General features: G+C 34.2%; 2 protein-coding genes and 4 pseudogenes across 3 annotated transcripts; 1 reads left to right on the top strand and 5 right to left on the bottom strand.

Moving 5' to 3' along the window:
• Positions 1-1202: 1202 nt before the first annotated feature.
• On the bottom strand, positions 1203-20252 carry LOC120178617 (annotated as a pseudogene).
• Positions 2118-4946, bottom strand: LOC120178587 (annotated as a pseudogene).
• On the bottom strand, positions 7633-8738 carry LOC120178616 (protein ATAF2-like). Its single transcript, XM_039184421.1, has 3 exons — positions 8558-8738; positions 8177-8481; positions 7633-8103 (listed from the first exon to the last, which is right to left on the bottom strand). Exons 1-3 carry the CDS (start codon positions 8736-8738, stop codon positions 7633-7635), a joined length of 957 nt encoding a protein of 318 aa, XP_039040352.1.
• Positions 9157-10855, bottom strand: LOC120178588 (annotated as a pseudogene).
• Positions 13695-16129, top strand: LOC120178590 (elicitor-responsive protein 1-like). 2 transcript variants are annotated; one of them, XR_005521528.1, is made up of 8 exons: positions 13695-14181; positions 14287-14391; positions 14491-14617; positions 14742-14813; positions 15435-15480; positions 15570-15828; positions 15933-16053; positions 16110-16129. XR_005521528.1 is itself a non-coding variant. In XM_039184405.1 (7 exons), the coding sequence occupies exons 1-7, from the start codon at positions 14139-14141 to the stop codon at positions 15968-15970; spliced, it is 690 nt and encodes a 229-aa protein (XP_039040336.1). In that variant the 5' UTR covers positions 13695-14138; the 3' UTR covers positions 15971-16058. The 2 variants fall into 2 exon arrangements, 1 of the variants encoding a protein (XP_039040336.1); XM_039184405.1 differs by lacking the exon at positions 16110-16129 and having other exon boundaries at positions 15933-16058.
• LOC120178618 lies at positions 20209-24100 on the bottom strand (annotated as a pseudogene).
• Between the last annotated feature and the right edge of the window lie 78 nt (positions 24101-24178).

Raw genomic sequence — 24178 nt, forward strand, 5'->3', positions numbered from 1 at the left:
TTAAAATTATGAAATGGCAGCAAAAATTTATTCATTTATGTGCAAAACCCTAGTTTTGAATTCCCTTTGATATCTCAAAGATAAAACATCTTTTTCCAAAAGGTAAACTACATAGTTAGTATTTTTGTTTCATTTTTAAATGTGGGTCACTCTATCCAAAAAAATTAATACACAGTCATTTTTTTTATTTTAATTAAGATGTGGTCACTGGGACGTTAGTTTCCATTAGTTGGATGACGTGACACGTTAATAAAAATGAATAATTTTTATTTGATCCCTTAAACTTTAGATAATTATTAAACATGAATCTTTTTGTAAACCCAAAATCGTTTAGTGTTAAAATATCAATTTATCCTTTTTTTTCTTTCTGTTTTCTTCCCCAAACCTATCTTCTCCTCTGCTTCCCCTGCTTTATCTATAAGGAGGCAGCAAAATTCGTGGACCCAACATTCCCTTCATCTCTAAAGCATTGCTTCATCTCTAAGAGGGATAAATTTGACACAATAAAGGAAAGAAACGATTAATGTTACCTTGTTGCCTGCTGTGTTGGTGGTGGACAGCGTAAAACCGAAGATCCTCTGCTGTGTTCCCGCCTTTTTTCCAACCCCCAAGTAAGCTAACCTAACGAACATGGCTTCGTCCACGTTATCTTCAAAACAAAAACTTAAAACGAACAAATTTGCTTTTCCAAAATATCTTCATTTCACCACTTGCGTCAAGAAATTTTGGAACTTTCGTTTGAAGAAAAATATATAAGATTTTGATATTGAGTTTCCACTACCTACACTATACTACTCTTTACATTCACTCAATTTTAGTTTCTTTCTTCTTTTCTACATTTAAGTGGACTATTAGAGTTGTTGTTAAGCAGATTTGAAGATGGCAGAAAACGAAAAATCTGTTACGGAGAAAGTATCGGCGGCTGCGCATCCGTTAAGCAAAAATCAGACAGATATCGCGTCGGATACCACGTGAAGTTCAATCCTCATTTCTCGCCGTTCATGTTTGAGCCAGAACAAGCTTTCTTTGCTATAGCCGAGAGCGTTCGCAATCGTCTCATCAAAGTATTTATCGTGTCCTTTTTTGTTTTGCTTTGATCTACCTTGGTATGACGGTCTTTGGTTGAAGTACGCCTGGGGGGGGGTGAGATTTTTGAAGGCTCCGCCGTAATTTGGTGGCTCAAAGCAGAACGAGTGACGATGGTGGGTTATTATGCTGAGGGAATTGGGAGGGAAGGGAAAGGAAGGATGGCGGAAGATCAAGAAAGGGGTGTACGACGGCGCAAGTGGGGAAGCTAAGGAAGAAGAAATAAAAAAAGGATAAATTAAAACTTTATTCCTAAATTACTTTGAATTTATAAAATAATCTATAATTAATATTTTTTATCTAAAGTTAAGGGATTAAAGTAAAAATTAAACCCTTTTATTAATGTGTCACGTCAGAAAATCGTTAAATGTTGAATGGTCATTTATATTAAGTGATCATGTATTAATTAAAATGAAACAAAAGTGACCACATATTAATTTTTCGGATTAAGTGACTATTTTTATAAAAATGAAACAAAAGTGACAAACTCTGTAGTTTACCTTCTTCTAAATTCTAAGGATAGGGAAGCGGAGAAGGAAGAAACAAATATATCTTAATTTCATACTAATCGAATGATAGATATTATAGATCATAGTATAAACTAGATACTATAAGACCCAAAACATAATCGTAAATATCATATATTTATCCTATATCAATAAAAAAAAAAGGCACGTAAGTTTAAACTAGATGATTTAGACAAAAACAAGATAAAACCAAAAAAAACACCCAAAAATTCGTAAAATAATCAATTCAATAGAAAACATGATGGAAGGCGGTGGAAGTGTGCATCATCAGTCACAAAAGCAATAAATTATCAACATGAAAGTGATGCTATTCATTTTAACAAGATAAAATCAACACTAGGATGGTGTTTACTAAAAGACTCTAGTATCGAACTCAAAGGACGAGGTAATAAATTATGACAACGAGGACAGCTGACAAGCCACTCCACCACCCTGCTGGTGCTGAGCAACATTTCGGAGAACCTCCATCGCTTCCGCAACCTTCGTTTTCAGAGCTTCTGGTGACTCCAGCAAGTGCAAAACCTCCGTCTCAAGAAGCATCCCGGTTACTTTAGCTGCTGCTTCAGGCTCCACCTGTTCTACTAGTGGATACAGATTCTCCCCAGCATCTACACATTCACCCAATGTAAAACTTTCGGTTAATCGGAATCATGCAAGCTAAGCATTTCCCGAAACTTACCCCGAAACTTTTGAAAGAATTACATAAATAAACTCGAGTAATTAACCCTTTTAACTAGATCAAAAGGCCTCGTATTATGCTACAAGTATAACAAAACTTGGAAAGCAGAAATATACGTAACATAGAAGTGATGAACAAGTAAAACAAAGCAGTGCATACTGTTCTTTGATGTTCTGGAGTAGCATTTGTGAGAGCTGAGGCCCGGGCTCCTATTGGAATCTGCTGAGAATGTGATGCATCACGCATCGGAATGCCACCCATATCGTATGGAACAGAAAACATTCCACCAGCAACATTAGGTATTGAACCATCAGGTAGACCACGGCCCTGCAGATAGCGATAGACCCGTCCTCTGGGTAACATCTGTCATTAAGTGAACCATAAGATGAAAGTAATTAACAAATACAAACATATGTACCAAAGATAATAAAAATTCTGAGGATGAGATAAACCTGCTGCTGCATTAATGGAATCGGTTTCTGATTTTGTGGAAAAATCCCACCCCTTCTGCCATTAGGACGCTGGCCCTGCTGAACCATTGGTAAGTAGAAATTAGGCATCGGAGCCCACCAGGCCTCATTCCCGGGACAAGCTGCTGTGGATATCCAAATCCATCAACAAATATCATAAATTTCTAAACCAGTTGTACAAAATAATATTACACGAACAAATTCAAGAAGTTAAAACATACCTCACATGACTAACAACGCAAAAAATTAAAACAGAGAATAAATAGTTACCTGTGGTGGAAAAATAGTTGGAGGCCCTTGACCATAGAATATTTGCTGTCCTAGACCTGGACCACCAGGCGAGTACATTGGCGTGGTGCAACTGAAGGTCCCATTGCAAGCGATTGCATTTGAGAAATTGAGCCTGTAAAAAGGGTAGCACATGCTTTATAAACAATTGAAACCATCCTTTCACCTCATTACAGCTCAGCCGAGGCTCAAACAAAATAATGAGAGAACACACCTGCAACCTGGCTCTCCTTTCCTCCTTCCTTTGAGCTAGTGCAACATAGAGATGTTTGCTGATAACCATTTTGCCATTCATCTCAGCAAGCTGTCATATAAATGGAAACCATTAGTCTATGGTACTCAAACCCAAGTGTGAGTGTCGAGTATGGGTATGCACAAGACAAGGATACAGTTATTTTTCAGGGTTTAGCATGCAGGATACTAGAAGAAAAATGAAAAGCCCAACCAAAACAGCTATTAAAGACTAGGGACAACATCATCGACTTACAGCTCGAGATGCTTCTTCCGGAGTTGAAAACGCAACAAACCCGGATCCTTTACTTATTCCACTAGGGTCTCGCATCACCTGTTACAATTAATTAGGCTTCAGCCAACTGATTAGCAAAATTGATCAAACCTAACTAATCTACAAAACATGCTAACCAACCTTGCATGATGTTATGATACCATATGGGGTGAATAAATCTTTAAGTTTTTCTTCGGTTATGCTATCATCCAAATTCTTAATATATAAGTTTGATACTTGAAATTTATTTACTGCCTCTTTCATCATTTGCTGAAATAGAAGCTTCAGTTCAGCCTCTCTTTCAGATTTCTTTTGAGTTTTCCCGACATACCATTCCTTATCATCGAATTTGTTCCCATTGAGGGACTCAACTGTTCTAGCAGCAGCATCAGTGTTCTCTAAGTTGACAAATCCAAAGCCCCTGGATTTTCCATCCGATCCCCTCATCACCACAGCACTAGTGATTGTACCAAAATCAGAAAAAATGTTCTTCAAATCTTCGTCCTGTATTGATTCCGAGAGATTCTTTACATAGACATCGGTAAAATTTGTCCTCATAGTAGAAGTGTATCTTTCCTGTTTGCGAAGGAAGGGACCGACATAGACTTGTTTATCATTCATAGCATACCATTCGACTCCCCAATAGCTTTTTGAGCAGACTCCTCATTGTCAAATTGCACAAAGCCATAACCTTTTGAGTGGCCAAAAGAATCCCTGGCTATCTTGCAAGAAAGGATGTTTCCAAACATAGATTCCCTTATCTAAATTCTGCCAGATTCAACAAGCACGGAAAAGTAACATTAAAAAAAACTATTGAGATTTGTTAAGCACAGATTTTAAAAACAAAGCTGAATATGGAAACCGCATGATAGACAAATCATTGTTACCTTAATAAATATATTCCCAGCACCGCTTTTACGTAGACTAGGATCACGGTTCGAATACATAATCCGGATAGGCTTTCCGTTCAGAGGAGTAAAGTTCAGATGCTCCAATGATCTTGCAGCTGTATAAGTGAACAAAACATGTGATGCAGGAGAAATAGCAAGCATTATTCTTGTACACAATTAGTGGCGAATTCGAAATATGCAATCATATTAAATCTTCACTAATTTACACATAATGTATGTATTTTCATTCTCAGAATTCACATAACAAATATGTCAAATAAAATCAAAATCCATAATTTTCAAATTCATGATTCCAAACATATCATTATACTATCCGCTAAACAACAAAGAGAACTGAAAACTCACCATCTTGAGGATTGCCATAGTTGACATAACCATAGCCAAGGGTCCTTCGGGACAACATATCTTTACAAACCCGAGAATTGGACCCATTTGAGAAAAGTACTCAAAGAGCTGAGTTTCGGTCACACTAAAATCCATTTTGCGCTTGAACTTAAACCTGCACCATCTCTCTAAAACAAACAGCCAAAACCCCAAGTGCTTTGATAAACCTTACTAAAGAAGTTTCGTGTGTGTGTTTTAAGAGAATATCGGAGTTCGCCTTCGGCTAAAGAGGTTGACACAGCGGCGCGTGGAGAAAATAAGGTGACGAGACGAGAGGTTTTTGAGAGGAACGGAGAAACCGCGAACAGACGGAAGAGTACAAAAAATACTACTAATAATGAATTCTATAAGGTTTACCTTTTACCAAGATAGATCCTCGGATGTGATCTACACCGTTGGATTTGGTTTTGGAAGCGTACTTTGAAAAACATAATATGGATTTATTTAAAATTTTGAAAAACAATCAACCAAAATTTAAAAATTATTTAAGAATAAACTCAGCTTAATTCAATTTAAAATACTTATTAAAAATATGAGCTTCGTGATATTAAAATTACCTTTTTAAAAAGATCGGGTAAAGTACACAAATAGTCCCTCGACTAATAGGCGTTATTTTGTTGAGTCTATTGACTATTAAGAATTATAAAATAATCTCTTGATTATAGAATGTTACATTGTTAAGTCCTCTGACTATTAAAACTTACAAAATGATCATCCGACTATTTATATGTTCTAAACTTTTCTTTTTCGTTAAAAAAATTTGTGGTTGTCTGAGTTGGACGTGAACCTACTGATTGAGATGTGATAAAATCTAATCTTAGAACAATTTGAACCATGTTTTGTGAATCGAGTCTTCATTTGCATTATGTTGTCGAGTCGGTACTTGAAAGCAATGACAGTTCTAGTAGACGTCATCAAGATATGATTTTATCATATCTTAATAAGTAGGTTAACGTCCAGTTCAGATGACTGTCATTTCTAACTAAAAATTGCGAGTTTGAAATATGAATAGTTGAGTGACAATTTTTTAACTTTTAATAGTTAAGTGACTCAATAAAATAATGTCTTATAGTTGAAGGATTATTTTATAACTTTTAATAATCGCTTAATGCAACAAAATAATATCCTATAATTAAGGGATCTTATGTGTACTTACCTTAAAAATTACACTTTGTTTAAGCTTTTTACGGGTAATTTTACTGGCACGAATATATTTTAAAACATTATCTATTATTAAGTAATTAAGATCAAAATAAAACTGAATTTGAATTTTCTTTAAAATATTAAACAAAAATAGATTAAAGTTATCTTTAAAATAATATTAATAACAGAGAATAAGAATTTTCTTTAATCTTAAACTTTTACTCGAAATTACTAAAAAAGTGGGTCATAATTATAACAAACAAACATATAATTTAATTGATTTTTAATATATATATATATATATTAAATTATATAAATATTTTAATGGTATGAAAAGTTTGATTAAATTTGAAAATGATATATAATTGTTTAATTTAAATATGAATGCTATTATAGTTGTATCAATATATATTTTTTAGATAGTTTAACGATAAAATTCAACATTTTCCGTGACAAAAATATATAATTTAATTGAGTTTTAATATATTAAATTGAAAATACTTTACATTATTAAGACAACTTTGATTAAATTGTACAACTAAGATGTCTCTTTGATAAAAAAAATTGTTGTTATTATTGAGGATCCGGGTTTAAGCACTATAAATGTCAGAGATGTAACCTTTAATGCTGAAAGATTGAGAGTTATCTTCGAACATATATCGACTCGTACTTACCTCATATTATTCAATAAAAAAACATTGATTAAATTTCAACATGATAATAGTTGGATTTTACGTTTTAATTCATATATTTTATATTAGTTTTGATTAAATTATTAATAATATTAAATTTTGATTTTGATAAAAAAGAACTACTTGAAATAATTAAATGAAGAAGATATAAACTCTTACATATCTTTGAGGAAGGAAAGAAAGGGGTTAATTATGTGATTGATCAATGTTGTGCTTTTATTATTTTTTCTTACCGATTTTAAAAAATATAATATATGACCACTTTCTCTTTTATTTAATTAAGATGTGATCATCGTAAGTTAAATGTTGTCAACAACAGTTAAATATTTTGATATAATAAAATATTTGGTCATTGTTATTTATGTATTCTCTCAATTTAGTTATGATTTTAATAAATTAAAATAAATTCAATCCTCCAATCGAGAGATGTCACTAGCACCACATGTTGTGCCACGTGTCATCGTTCGATCGAATAATTAACTTTATTCTAATTTATTTTAATATATTTTATGTTAAAATATTTTTTTATAAGAATGCAATATGTTAAAATAAATTAAAATAAAATCAATCCTACAACCGAATGGTGGCACAGTGTCACAAGTGACATGTGACATCATTCGATTCAAGGATTAAATTAATTTTAATTTATTAAAAATATTATTAAATTGAGATAATATATAAATAACAATGATCAAATGTATGATTATACCAAAATATTTATCATCTGTTGATGAAGGATAACTCACATTGATTCATATCTTAACTAAATAAAAACGAAATTGATAATATATTTTATCTTTTGAAAAATGTGAAAAAAATGAATAAAACATACACATAAATGATTCAATCGTATAATTTACCTAGAAAAAAAGAAACAGAATCAAAAGTTTGAGTGAATTGCACTCAGATTATTCATATATTCATTAGGATATTCAAGCACGACTTTCTTATATGTCACCCTTAGTAGATGACTGAAACGACGTCGTGTTTTCAACAATATTTGATGGTTCACCAAGAGCTTGCTGTGAAGAGGAAGGATTCAGATTCTCAGAACTTGTATTATGATGATCGTCTCCGTCGAACACTGTGTCCGGCGGAGGATCCCAAGGGTACTCATTTTCAAACCAATTATCATCAAACGCTTCAAAAGTATAATCATCCGAATCCTGATTCGGAGCTAAAATATCCGAATGCGTCCCGCCGTTTGTGTTGCCGTTTTCCGCCATTGACGATGCTTTAGGTAACTGACAAAAGCAACCATTTGAATCTGGATTTTGAGATGATGCTTCTCCGTTAATACCTTGTGGATAAGAAGAAGCATCCGATGACCCTACATCCATCGGAGATGCAGTCGCCGTGTTGTTCTTTCCTGCCCATTTTCTGTTCATATATATCTTGCACAGTACCCAATCATCGAGCTGCAATATAAAGTTAATTTTGCAATACCACAAATGAATATAAAAAAAGGTCACGAACTCATAATATTCTTACCATCATACAACTCTGGGGCTTGTTTTTGGGTTTAATGTAGTCATCTTTAACCACATATTCATGCATCTTCCATTCAGTTCTCTGGCCAGATGAGTGTAGGCCTGAATAAAAATCAAGGGTTGTTCTTTCACCGACGGTTTCCACCTGACCTCGAAGAACCGGCTTAGCCTTTCCGGTCAGCTTCCAGAACCCAGTTCCGTTCCCTGTCACCCGGTCCGGCCTCCCTCCCTTCGGGTATTTTCTATTCCTCCGTGTAAAAAAATACCATTCGTCGTCTTCTCTTCCCCCATTTGTTTTGAACTTATCTATCCAACATCACAATTCATAACAATAAACATAAAACAATATGAATATTGTAAAACCATTGTTTAGTTAACTTACTGGTGAGAACAAAAGGAGGCTCATCGTAGAGATTAACCTCGTAAATCTGATTAGAAGATAAGGGTTCATCGTTAAGCTTCTTCATCAAGTAATGGCAAACCAACTCTTCGTCGGTAGGGACGAATCGAAATCCGATAGAAGGTGAAGAAAAATGCGCTTCGACGACGTCAAAGGTCTGCATGATGCTCCGATTATCGGCCTTCTCTGCAATAGCTTGAGAGAGAAATACAAAAGACTAGATTAATTTGGTTATCTGAAAATTACTTGATCTTTTATGTTTATATAAACCCTATTGTATCCTACTCATAATTGGCATAAAATATTTTATATTGTATATTTTCTACCTTTTTAGTTTAATTAGATAACTAAACAAGAAATCAGGTGTTTGATTGTAAGTATAGGAGCATAAAATTAATTAAATATAATATTATAAATAAATTTATGTAATTATATATATTTACTTTTAGTATAATTAGATAACTAAATAAGGAGTTTGATTGTAAGTATAATATTATGAATAATATTATTATAAACAAATTTCTTAGTCGAAATCAATTTATTTATTAAAAATTCAAATACATTAGTACAAAGATAAGCGCCAAGTAAAATACATATGATCAAATCGCCGATAAGTTTTACAGCCAATGAGGCTTAAGAGCATTGTAAGTCCTTGCGGATGGTGAAGAAGAAACAGTGGGTTCTTCATCAGATTCCCCAGCCGATTTCCAGTCAGAATTCCCGTGTTTTCCCTTCATGCAAGGAACCAATTTGTACGATTCTTTTCTCTCGCATGTCCATTTTCTTGAGAAAAACGCAGCGCAATCGGCTTTCGATCTTTGCTCCGGCAAGTCCAGAATGCAGTTCTTTCTAACGTCGAGTTTCTTCTTCATTATCAGATCCCGGCAGGCTGGCCCGACTTGGGTGAAATAATTGCTCGAAAGAGACAGATTCTCGAGCTTCGTGAGCTGGCAAACGATTTCAGGGACTTCGCCGTAGAATTCATTGTTGGCTAAGTTGAGTAACTCCATCTTTCTCAAGCACCCGAACGAGTACGGGATCGGTCCGGTGAGTTTGTTCGTCCCGACGTCGAACACGGTGGCTTGACTCAGGTTACCGATCTCGTACGGCAAGCAGCCGGAGAATTGGTTGTTGAGAAACAGCACCTCCAAGAGATTTGGAGCTCGGCCGATGCTCTTTGGGATCTGACCGGTGAAGAAGTTGTTAGCGAACGTTAGGTATACACGGGCGAGTTTCCGATGTTATCCGGAAGCGGTTGTTGGAATTTGTTGTTGTTGATGAAGAGGACATCGAGGTCTAAGTTGAACACCGATGACGGTACCGGACCTTTGAAGGTGTTGAACCTTAAGTCGAGGAACGTTAAGTTTTTGGCGGCAAGTACTTCCATGGGGAAATCACTTTCTAGCTTGTTGTTGCTAAGGTCGAGTTCGTATAAGAAGTTGATTTTAGAGACTCCGATGGCCGGGACTTTGCCGGTGAAGCTGTTGGAATTGGCGTGGTAGATGGCTAAATCTTCGAGCCTGTCGATGAAATCGTTGAGCGGGAGGGATCCGTTGAGGCCGACGAATTTGGCGCCGTTGAAGTCGACAGCAGCCACCGCGTTTTCTTAACGTCGGGACGGACTTCACAATTGAATCCTTTGTAGTGCTTGCAAACGTTTGGGCCGTTCCATGTGTCCGTGAACTTCTTGCTGTTCGGGTCCATAAAGATTTTCTTCTTGAAATCTTGGATTACTTGGTAAGCTTTGGCAATCCGTTCGTTCTCGAAGCACATGTTGTTATACCGATAACCACATTTAGACGGCGGTTGTGGAGTTGGTTTCGGTTTCGGCTTTGGCTTCGGTTTCGGCTTCGGCTTCGGTGTTGGAGGAGGAAGAATAGGATGCGGTGGCGATGGTGGGGGTGGACACGGAGGAGGAGGTGGCGGAGGACAATACTCAGTGTCAGGAGACGGGGCCGGTGCAACGCCCCCGCCGCCTCCTCCTATAATTATCTCTAACGTTTCCCTGTTGGTCCCAATCGAAGGATGATCACTAGCCACCTCATGGGACAGACATGGATCGAAAATGGTAATCAGTAATAAAATTGAAATCTTGAAAGAAAGATTATTACACGTTTTTCGCCTCATGTGTTCTTTCTCAGACAAGATTTTCTTGAGAAAGTGCCTGAAGGTCTACAGCAGATATATAGGAAAGAAGCGAGGGAAAGTCATAATGGAGGGAAGTGAAGCTTTCAGTACATGGTACGAGGTCCTGCCCCATTTCTTGCCTGAAAATGACATTTTTGTAGACTACTGATTGCCTTGTTGTTCGATTCCTTGCATAATTGCACTTTATAGCTTCAGCCTCATTCATAAACCACAAAAAAGTCAATGTCATGTTCGAATTTTAACAATCGCGAATGTAATAAAGTAAGTTGGAAAAATTGTCCTTACATCTATGATACTTAATTTAAATTATCGATCAATAAATCGAATGTCAACATCATTCCAAAATAAAAATGTCGTTTGCATGCAATGGTGGCCAGTTACACAAAGTTTCACATGCAGAACAGGTCGTTGAAATCCAGTCAATACTTTTGGAATTTTCAAACCCTACACGTTTAAGCTTTGTCTCCTTTAACGATGGTTGATCGGCCGTCAGGAGCTGGCCCTATGGCCATGTGCATATTTCCTCAATCTCTACTATCCTATTGAATATTTAAAAATAAAAAATACATTTAAATCATAATTTGTTTTTATAAATTGCACCCATATTTGTATAATATAGACATAATTTTAATATTCTAACATATATAGATATTTGTTATTGTTTTGCAAAGTTGTAAAAGTGAAAAATAGACAGCACCAAACTCCAAGCTTTTCATTGTTCCCGGCCCAGCAAGGAATTGACGTACTGACTTCTCTTTCACATGTAGGCCGTAAATGAGGGGAGAGAGAGGGCCAGTTATTTCAAATTTATTCGATTAAAGTTAGATAAATATTATATTCAAGTTATTAATAAGTTTAAACGAGTTATTTAATATTTGATTAAAAAAATTTGCGAGTAACTCGAAAATATACTATATTAAGTTTTTTTACTTTTTAAAAATAAACTATCTTTTTAAAAAAAATGTAATATGAGGTTTGCATGTATTTAAGATTTAGATTCGAGTTTGAGCTTCAATCTAGTTAAGTTTAACATTTTTTTTCGAGATTTTACGTGTAGGGGTGGCAATCAGGTGGGGAAAATCGAAAATCGTGGGAATCCGAACCGATAGGGATGGGGAATAACCGAAATCTTCACCCACGGGGATAAGGATAGAGAAATTTTATCCACAAATCTCAAATGAGGATGGGAACGGGGATTGCTATATTTGAACCGTGGGGATAAATGAACTGTACACGTGTGAATAATTGTGTAGATCCCTGGAAAATAATCATAGGATTCCCTGATATTTTACAAAAATAATCGTAGGGATCATCGAAAAATATCTGTGAGATTACGTGTTGCCACTGTTACATCTCAAAGGAACTAAAATTGAAGTTTAGATTTTTTTTCTCATTTAATATATATTGATTTATTGAGATTGAAATTGGTTAAAACTGTACATATACATTAAGTGTTAAATGAATATTAACGTTTGAAATTTTCATATTATATATGAAGATAAATTTGAGACAATCTAATATATCTTACAAGTTTTAGATATTGCATTGATTTAAAAAATGTTTGTTTATTTTTTAGGATTAAGATTAACTGAAACCCTTGGGGATCCGTAAGGGATGGATATAGGGACAAAAAAAATCCCTGAAACATATAATGGAGATTCTCCAAAACCGTACCGCAAGTGTTGGGGACGGAATGGGTAATGCAAAACCATCCTCGCCCCTCCCCATTGCCACCCCTATTTACAAGCTCCAATTCATGGTTTTAAGTTCGAGTCGAGCTTAAAAATTTTAAGTTCGTAAATTTTTGAGCCGAGACGAACTTCATTTTAGAGTTTTCAAGTAGATTCGAAGTCAGCAATACTCGAACAACCTTACTGACATGAACTCAAATTTATGATATCTAATTATTTAACTTTTATTTTATTTTTAATATAAACATATAATAATACTCCATATAACACTATTAGAATCCATTCAAACAAGAGTATCAAACAAGAATATTGTATCAACATATTTGAATATTTACATTTAAGTCTCGTCTTAATTAAATAATCTGTGATTAATACTATCTAGATTTTATTTTGTATAAATTCTTTCGTGTCTATGAATTTGTATTATATTTTATAATAATTTAGTTATTTTAAATATATAATTAATTTTTTTTTATAAAAGTCAGTAATAAAAATATAAAAGTATCATTAGTCAAAATATTTTATAATAATTTAATTATTTAAAAAATCATCGCCCTTAAAAGACATATTCTTTGACCCAAGTCATCACAGGGATCCGAAACATCTGCCAAGACATTTCTTGCAAGCATACCCTATTTCAACACAATATATTTAAAAAAAATTAGTCAAAATATTTTAGGGTAAATTACATATTTAGTACTTAAACTACCAATTTTAATATATTTTGATATCTAGAGTTTTAAAATTTTCAAAAACATATTTATGTTTAGTTTTTGTTTCATTTTAGTATATCATCATTAAAAACTTTAGTTTTTGTTTCATTTTAGTACTCTCATTCAAATTTTAACGTTAAGTTTTGAAAAGAATGAAAATTTAGGTATTAAAATGGATCAAAATTGATAGTTTATGTATTAAACGTGTTAAGTTTTTAATGGAGGGTACTAAAATGAAATGAAAACTAAACGTTAGATATGATTTTGAGAAAAATAAAAGTTTAGGTATTAAAACAGACTAAAATTAACAGTTTAGGTATTAAATGTATAGTTTACCTATATCTTTAATATGATTTTTTTAAAATTAAATTAGAGTTCGACTTGGTTCTTATCCCGATTGTTAACGTGGAAGATAGGGGTTTAACGGTTCTCGTAGTTGGAGCCTTCTCAGAAACAAGCCTTCTCTCTGATCGTTTCAAGCTCTATCTTGACCAAGTTTGTTCATTGTCAACCAAACAACTTGCATACAAATTTAATTCAATTTCTTAGTCATTTACCCAGTCGCCATTGCCAACCAGAAAACTTAGAGCTCCTAATTGCAAAACCAAAACTTTCTTTTTCTTTCTATCCAAACAAATCAGAAAAGCCATATCGCTTCTTCTCAGTTATGGCAACCAAACCTTCAACGCGTTATGTACATTAAAAGATGTTTAGTAAACCAGAAGGAAACAGCAGAAAACCCCAAATTCCATTTGTTGTCACGGAGAACAAGCTCTAAACAAACATCCCACCATTAAAGCTGCTAATAGAAAAGCTTTATTCTACGCGGAGTATCTAATTTTCGTCCCCGAGGTTCACTCGTTTTCTCCTTTTGAATTATATATATAAAGGGTCACCCCTTTTTGTAATTCGATCAAAGCACAAATTCTCATCTGGAAAACACCAATCTTCTCCACTTTGCTTCTTCTTCTTTGTCCTGTATTGTTAGTTTATTGTTACTAGTATCAATCCATGTCGGTTTCGGGTATCCATGGCCATATACTTGAGGTTACCGGTATGAAAAGTTTCTTAAATTAAAATTTATTTTACTTTTTGTTGGGTGATTTACGATTTTTATACTTATTTAATTGTCGGGTTCATTTGTTTTTATCGGTCGAAGTTGTTGGATGCAACAAATTGAAAGATACTGAATGGATTTCAAGGCAAGATCCTTATGTTTGTCTTGAATATGGCAGCACCAAGTACCGTACAAGAACTTGCACTGGTAATCACTAACTTTCTCTTTCAACATAAAGGGTTTTTGACCTGATCTAAGTCAAAATTTTAACATCTGGGTTTTGAATTATGATTTGGGTTGTTTTAGATGGTGGCAAAACGCCTGTATTCCAAGAGAGATTCACTTTCAATTTGATTGAAGGGCTTAGAGAGATCATTGTTGTTGTTTGGAACAGCAATACTTTGAGTTTTGATGATTTTATTGGCAGTGGAAAGTAAGCAACTAAGGAACTTGCATTCGGATTCGAATTGCTTACTCTTTCGCATTTCGAGAAGATATGTTCTTACTGGTTTTTTATTCTGATGTTTGTTTGTCGTTGGGGGATTCTTGGTTTACAGGGTTCAATTGAATAAGGTTCTCTCTCAGGGTTTTGATGATGCTCCTTGGCCCCTCCAGACTAAAACCGGCAGGTAAACGCTCGAAATCGATGGCTTTTAGCATGTAGTAGAATAAGATATGTTTCGATGAATAATCTAATAACACTCGAGATTGATGCTTCCTCTATCTCGTAAATTCGATCATTTAGCAATCACTCTTCATACTTTAACAACATGGAGCATGAAACCCTCTTTGGATTTCTCTATGTATCTCTGGAATGGTGGGATATATTATCATGTGTAGTAGAATAAGATATGTTTCAACGAATAAGCTAAAGACGCTCTAGATCGATACTTCCTTAATCTCATAAATCGGGTCATATAGCAATCACTTTTAAATGGTTATCTACTTCATGTTAATGTTAATGCCGTAATACAGTTTTTGACATCAGATAGTATTTTCCCTCGTTCGGTTTCAATCGTTTTCATCTGTGGCAGTTTTGTTTCTCGAAGCCTTATTTGTTACATCAATTAGAAATTCAATTTCAAGCTTGCTTATTGACTTCTCGAAACCTAATAAATTGAATATAGTTTAACTTATGATTTGCCAAGATCATATCATGTTCCCTGCTTCCCCGCCGTGAAAACCATTCCCGATTTTCCTGGTTGCAATCTTTCAGCATCTGTTGTCTCTTAATCCTTTCAAATTTGCAGATATGCTGGAGAAGTGCGGCTCATAATGCATTACGCTAATGCCAAGGTAAGTTCGATATATTGTACATCAATTCACCATCTCTGTCAATATTATTTGAACAAGTGGGAACTAAATGGTTATTCCGATTGTTGCAGCACCATGCCTCATCATATGCTCCAACAGCACCACCATATGCAGCTCCTCCCCCTCCGCAAGTCCCTCAATATTCTGTACCTCCGCCAACTTATCCAGCTTCTTATCCTCCACCAACTACAACATATCCAACTCCATCACCCTATCCATCATATCCTTCATCCGCATACCCTCCTCCACCTTCTGCATACCCTCCACCACTGGCGCCTTCATCATATCCTCTGTCCATGTATCCACCACCCTCACCCTATTATCCACCAGGTAATTTCGTACATTTTATATCATTTGACGTTATTAACTACATGTCGGATGTAGTACTGAAGTTCCGTTCTGTTCTGTTCTGTTCTGTTCTGCTTTTCAAACAGGTTCTTTTCCGGGTCTTTATCCTCGACCACCATACTAAATCCGCCAGGAAGGAGACATTACAACCTGAAGTTCTTTATGTTCGAATCTCTTCAGAAAGGGTTGGGATTATGTCCAAATATCTTGGTGGGGGGAAACTTGGGACACTGCGATACCGTTGTATATAAGTGCTTATAAATTTCAGTTGTGGAAGATTTTTTGGTGTCTTTTGTTCATATCTTATGTATTGTCGGACATGATGTTTTACAACACCAATCTAAGTGAATCGAAGCGATAATTAGAGCGGTTTAAGATTCAAGTAATTCATCCAAGTTGGAAGGATCGCCTATTGGATCATTGTCTGAAAAAACACGAGATATAAGACCAAGTTTGATCTAACAAACACAACGGGAACATCATTGGATGAGAATGCATCTGATGGGTGATCCTTCGGAACCAAGCAACCTCAAAGGTAAGCAATGGACGTTATATAACCCAACTGGAACATCATCAAGTTTCAAACCCTCCACTAGAATCACTTCCTGCATCACATTGAATGATATATCTATATGATTTTCGGATTCAAGTATGTAAATGGTAACCCAATCTCAAGGTTTAGCATAATAGAGAGACCAAAACCATAATAAAAATTGTAAAATTACATCATTTTGAAGAACGATTTAGCTTACCCTCCCTTCAAAGAATTCAAGATGAGCTGGAACCGAATAATCATAGCATGCAGCAGATAAGAAACCGATGCCTGCATTTCCAACATACACAAATTCATCACTATCATTACCTTTTCCCCAAGGAAACGAAAGTAGCAACACCAATGCACTCGTTCGAAATCGAGTAATGCAGACTTCGTAGCTTAGTTTGTTTGGTTCGAGCTAACGACATGAACTTAACAACACACCTCAAAACTCTTTTACCTTAAATCCTACATCTTCATTTCTTACATAAATACAAAGATATATGCATCAGACACTAAAATTCGAGTATAACGTAGATCTTACCTACGAGTTTGATGTCGGTGTTCTTTACCAACCATCTCGCTCCGTACATCCAACGTAACTCGAGTCAAATACCCTTTTAAACATGAGCCGTCTGAAAGTGAAATTTGAGGATGTTACACTCAAATCAAGTTTATGTTACTCAAAACTTTTCATTTATCTTAAATTACTCCAGTCTTCCTATGTCCAACAAAAACCAATACATAATGAAATATGTTCCCATAGAAATAAATTGTCCATGCATAGTCTATTGTCCTTACCATTCGAAACATGGTAACATAGCATGTAACTTCCAAAATCACTCATGTTCTCATCTACGCCCAACGTATGCAAATATAGGTATCAATGTACTCGTATTCGATACATACTCGTACTGATACTCACCATCAAATCCAGGTACAAAATAGCATCTAACAAAGTGTTTAAGCGTTGAAGTAAACTCGATACCTGTTGGTATTCAATCTCCGGAAAAGAACAAGACGCACTCCTTCAGGAATGTTCAAAAACTCCATCACTTGGGCTGCAAAAAGTTGAAGAACAAACATGAGTTACTATCAGATCATACACAAAGTCGAGCAATTGAACTTCATATGTAAGAAAATGGTGTCGGAGATCGGTACCGGTGATGTTACTATCCCTCGGCACATCCACTAACAGAGCTGGCCCTGCGGCAATCAAACATAATTCGATCTAGATTAGTCGATCGATGGATCAAATATAGATAGTTACACCAAAAAAATTAGAATACTAAGTTACTAACTATTCAGTTTTCATAAATTAGAATGATGAAATTAATAATTAAATTGGACTAAAAATAAAGAAGACTACAAATGATTAAATTATAGCAGGACTCCGTCACTAAAAACGTATATTATTGGGATCTTCCGTGCAATTTGACCCTAAAAGAAGCTCAATCAAAGGCGGAGGATGTTTACTTTACCGTTAAGGACTTCAAGATCAAGGGTGTCGACATCGAAGAAGGCTTGGAAGTAGCGGTCAATCATATGACACGGCGCGTCAACGTGGGTGCCGGTATGAACCGACACAAGTTTCATCAAAGAATTATTGGACTGGGAGCCATTCTTCATGCTGAGCGGAAGCCAAAGGAACTGACCCAGACCGTCTTTGCTGCCCCACGACGGCATATCCACAGTGTATCTATGGCTAACATTGAAGATTCTCCCGTCATCGTAAACTTCCCTTCAGACGGGAACCGGGTTTTCATCAGCCGTGAAAACTAGGGGTGAGTGTTCGATCGAGTTGACAAATCATATTTTACAACTCCGACTTGATTTGAAATTTTTTCGAGTCGAGTCTATAAAATTCGAGTCGAATCAATTTTTCAAATATCTGTTTAAATATAATTGTAAATATTTATAATATTATAATATTATTTAATTCTAATTTAAGTCACTTTCTATAACTATATATATAATACAAATATATTTCTCATATTTTTTCACATGTAATATATATATATATATATTATACAAAGTTCAAAGATTCGAGTCAAACTTGAAAATAAATCCGTTAGTTACTAAAAATTTCAAGTTATTCGAATTATTTGAGTTACGTTTTATAACTCGATTTGAATTTGAAATTTTTTCGAGTCTAGTCGAATTTGTGAAATTGTAATTTGAACTCCATTTGAGTCGAATCGAGTTAAAAAAATTTGAATTTTTAAATGGAATCGAGTTTTGCTCATCTCTAGTGGAAACAGTGCAGTCCGTTGTCGCAGAAGGGTATGCGGGACAGGAATCTGCGGCGGCGGCGGCGGCGGCAACAATGGCTGCAGATAAGAGGAGAAGACATGGTGTTTTGATCACTTTGGACAAGTAGATAAAATAATTATTGCAGTAGCTCAAGTCTTAATTAGACATGGTATATATAGTGACAGATTCTACTGCTGTCGGGAAATGTGTTGTTTCGAGCATTTGTTTTTAGACAAATTTGAGTTTAAGGTTTTGTTGGTTTAATTTAACTTTTAATCCCTCCATCTTTAGTAACTTAGTCATTTCATTTCAATTTTACATAAGTGATAACATGGTTGATTTTGCATAAGAAATAAGCTCATCTTTGATGTTAGTTTCATTGAGAAGAAAGATGTTTTAAGAGCAAGTAATTACGAGAGTGATACTTTAATTTTTTTTAATAGAAAGTGGTTAATTTTATTAAAAAAATAGAATATATTTAAAATTATAATCAAAATTTACGAGCATAACATTAAATGTAAACTAATTTATAATTAGGATATTTTTTTATAATCATTAACACAAAAATTAGTCACTTAGATCACATAAGGACCAAAGAAGGAAAAGGTTAAAAAAACATAACCAAAATGCTCGAACACATAAATATACGAACAAATCTGAATGCATCAGCAAACGAACCACAAATGGAATAAAACTATTGAAATACCACCGACAAATTACAAATAAGAGTCAAGCGACGTGAGAAAACTATCTACGAACGCAAAACACGTATCCAAATCAATCTAAGGGTCCAAAGCAGAGAATATCGACATGATAACAAACAAATGACATCTTATCAGTCGTGGAAATGTCAAATCCAACACTGAAAAAAAGAATAAACGAAGATAACGGTCAAATGACCAAAAACTACTAAAATGCAGAGAAAAACGTACCACAAAGACAAAGATAAATGTGTCACAAAAATATAATTTTTATTATTAAAAAAACAAAGAGAAAAGACAATCAACGATCGACAATCAGCTTCAAAATTGATCTTACCGCTAATTAAACAAAATAAAAAAAATGATTTTATCTATAAAAAATAACATAAATTGTAAAGAAAAAAAGGGACAGAGGGAGAGGGAGAGGAGAGGAGAGGGAGAGGGCCGCTAGAGTTACTAACGAGTGATAGTTTTGATTTTTCATTTCCGACAATAAAATTCAAATATTAAACTTTATTTAAAAGAGCAAGTATCTTGTTCTATTAGAGTTATAAATAAATGGTGGGATCTAGGTCTGGTCAATGACAAATGTAGAATGTGATCTGTCATAGAATTTTAAAATTTAAAGACTCCACACACAAATGTTATTTATGTCCATCTATATATAGTATTTGTTCTCTAATACTATTTAAGTTGGAAGGAAAAATAAACTTTTCAATTGATTTTCGAGAAAATAATAAAACAAGATTTTTAATTATTTTTCATGATAAATTCTGATAAAGCAAATCCCGTAAACTTCTTATAATTTAAAATTTAACAAATTAATAATATAGTAAAAGACCTCCACATCATTTAACACAGATCTGATGGGATGGATGATTTTCACGGTTTGACTAAGAACAGTGTCTGAGTTCCATTACATGTAAGATCATTTGATGGGAGATCCTTCAGCACCAAGCAATCTTAAAGGTAAGCAATGGACGTTGTACAATCCAACCGGTACATTAAGCATTTTCTTACCCTGCTTTCAAAGAATTCCAGCCAGATGATCATGGCATGCAACAGACAAGAAATCCGGTCCTACTCCCAAACAACAGGAAAAAAATATTATTTTTGAATTATTTGACTCATACCTGACAATAACGGACGTATGATTTTACGTTAAGAAGTGCAAACTTAAATTTATAAGATTTTAATAAAAATACATAAATAAAAACCTAAAATATAAGATAAATTTATATTTTTAGTACATCATTCCTCACATATATGCAAATATTTGTACAGAAAACTTTATATTTATATTGAATATTTACATTCGAATCTAAATAACATAAAACTCACCTACAAGTTTGACGTCAGTGTTCTTTACCAGCCATCTTGCCCCGTCCGTTGTAAACCCAACATAGCTTGTGTCATACTCCCTTTATACATAAGCCGCCTGAAATCGGTAGAGGAAAAACTATAAGGGTAAATTACATCATAAGTCATTCAATTATGTAACAGTCATTAATTTTTTGGCTGTAAATAAGTGACTTGGGTATAACAATCAATAAATTGAGTAACTTGATTGCTCCAATTGATAAATAGAGTGACATGATTGTAACTAAAAAGTTAATATATATATATATATATATGACATAATGACTTGTTTGTAACAATCGATTAATCAAGTGATTCATTTGAAATATTTTAAAATCCAGTAAGATATTTATAATCTTATTAAGTGACTTACATTCTAGGGCAAAATAAACAAATGGTTTCTCAACTATAAGATATTATTTTATTGAGTTCATCAACTATTAGAAGTTACAAAATGATCACTTGACTATTCATTATGTTCCAAACTCGTTCTTTTTTCATTCAAAAATTAACAGTAGTCTGAGTTGAATGTTAGTTTGGTGTCTGATATATGATAATCGTTTAAGATTATGTGATAAGATTTTATCATATCTTAGACAACAGATTAACATCCACTTAGATTGCTTTCAATTGCTAAAGAAAATTGATAAATTTGGAACATAATGAATAGTTAGGTGATCATTTTAATAGTCGGAGCACTCAACAAAGTAACATCATATAGTCGGGATCATTTTATAACTTTTTATAATCGGGGACTTAATAAAACAATACCATGTAACCGAGAGACTATTTATATACTTTACCTTATAATCTAATATTCAAACAAATTAATCTTAACCCAACACGATCAAACTCGAGAAGATGTGAACTGAAGTTAACATAAACTCGAAACATGGAATTAAGAGCTTAACCTACCTATCAGTATTTAATGTTCTGAAAAGAACATGGCGAACTCCTTTGGGAATTTTCAAAGACTCCATGACTTGAGCTGCGAACAAGAATCTTAAAATTAAAATAAATAAAAAAGGGATAAAAGTGTATGAGTGTAGAACTGTAGGGAGCAAATAGTCAAATTAAAAGAATGGATTACCAGTTATGTCACTGTCCCTCGGCACGTCTACTAACAGAGCAAGCCCTGCGCCAATCAAAACACGTACCGTATTACCAGCACTTCATCATTCATTTAACTACTAAAGAGAATCTATATAGTTTACCGTTAAGGACTTCAAGGTCAAGGGTGTCGACATCGAACCCGGCATCGAAGTATCGGTCGATCATGTGTCCCGGAGCGTCAGTGCCGGTATAAGTCGGCAATTTCATCACCGAGTTATTAGCCAGCGAACCGTTTTTCATGCTGGCCGGAATCCATAGGAACTCACCGAGGCCGTCGTTGCTCCCCCATGACGGCATATCCACGGTGTATCTATGGCTGATATCGAAGATTATCCCGCCACCGTAAACCTCCCGTGGAACGGGAACCGGTGTAACGTCAGCCGGATAAAGGGTGCAATCCGTTGGCACTGAAGGGTATGCGGAATCAGCAGCGGTGTTGGTGACGGCGATGGATAGGAGGAGGAGGAAGATAAGCGGAGGAGAAGAATGGTTTTGGTCAGTTTGTGGCTTATTGGTGTGATTCTTTGTAAACTCTATATGATTTTTACTAACGATTGTTGAAGAAGCTTAAGTTCTTATATTAGCCACAAATATAATAGTGACAGATCCAATATTTGTCGGGCATTGTGTTTTTTGACCATTTGTCTCTAGATTTTAACTATAAGCCTAGAATAAGACAGGATTTTAGTCGCTAGATTATTAGTTTTAATCCGTTTTAACACCTAAATTTTTGAGTTTTTCAAAGCATATCTGAAATTTAATTTTTGTTTTATTTTAGTACTTCAATTCAAAATTTAACGTTAAATTTTGAAAAAAATTGAAAGTTTAGGTACCAAAACAGACTAAAATTGATAGTTTAGGTACTAAACGCGTTAATTTTTTAACGGTAGAGACTAAAATGAGACAAAAACTAAACATTAACTATAATTTTAAAATTAAAAGTTTAGATACTAAAATATACTAAAATTAATAATTTAAATACTAAATGTGTAGTTTATCTTGGAATTATTCAGGCAAAATTCGGAAAACTATTGCTTCCAATACCACAATTGATATCTAATACCACCAATTGATATGCGATCACATTTTTTCCTGATAAATATATTATACATACGTCAACAATTTAGTGGGATGAGACACTATATCTCTCAAGCAAAATCAGGGGTTAGAATCCTAAGAATTGCGAATGGAGTAAAATGAGTTGGGATGGTCGTTCTTGTCCTCTACAATACTCGATTTAAATTAGTCGATCAATAGATCGAATATATATCAGAAAAAAAAACATGTTATACATGCACAATCAACAATTTTTATAAAAATATTTAAATCTATATATTATTCAATCATTAAGATGGTTATTTGAATAACAAGTAATGACAATATTCATAATCAAAATCATTAAGTTTGGTATCTGAAATTATCTAAACGGGGCTTAGAACAAAAATTCGAGGCACTTGATTGTGGAGGTTGGGAGTGGAGCAACTATTGCCAACAGATTCCGTGTGGACCAATTTGTTTACATTATTACAAGTGGTCCACAATTTCTTTGTCATCGGATGTTTTAAAGATCACTCTTTCTTAAGCTTATGTTTAATAACAACCAATTATATCACTGAATTTCTATAAATTAGTTAAATTATTCTCACCTCTTGATTTTTTAAATCAAAATTCGTTATATTAGTAAAAGAAGCAGCCAAATTGGTTCCAATTAGACCAACCACTGATTAAACATAGGGGATCTCGACTTTGAAACATGACAGCTTCGTTTTGTCGTTAATTTGATGTTTGATTGTTACGCTGTTGTAACCGAAGTATTATTGTAATTAGAGATGTTAATAGAGTTCAACCATAGCAAACTAATGATTGTGTTGAACTGGAAAATATGGATTATATATTAGTTTCAATCAATTTACATAAAAAAATAAATTTATCAGGTAATTTTGTACTTTCAGATTAAATTGAATGTTAATTTTTAAGGCATTTTTAAAGTATATATATACTTTATTGTTATTTATGGAGGTTTCAAGTTTGAAAGATTGTAGGGTATTTGACCGTTCAATGTCAAATGGTTTAGGGTCTTTAGAACATATATTACCACTTGTAAGCATCCTAGATTAAGCAAGGTCTTTAGTTCAAATCATTGTGTATGAAAAAAAATTCGTTGGGAGACTCACCCAAATTAATCAGGACAAAACTATAAAACCGTGAGGGTAACAAAAAAAAAATTAATCCAATATTACTTCCTAATCATCTTATATTAAAAAAATAAAAATACCTTGATACCCGAATCCATCAATGATTGGAGATGGCAATACTCGAACCCGGTCTACAACTAGCGGTCCAACTATATACATAATTTTCAAAGCACTAG

Source organism: Hibiscus syriacus, unplaced genomic scaffold (genome assembly GCF_006381635.1).
Source record: "Hibiscus syriacus cultivar Baekdansim isolate YM2019G1 unplaced genomic scaffold, ASM638163v2 tig00112354_pilon, whole genome shotgun sequence".
NCBI classification, from domain to species: domain Eukaryota; kingdom Viridiplantae; phylum Streptophyta; class Magnoliopsida; order Malvales; family Malvaceae; genus Hibiscus; species Hibiscus syriacus.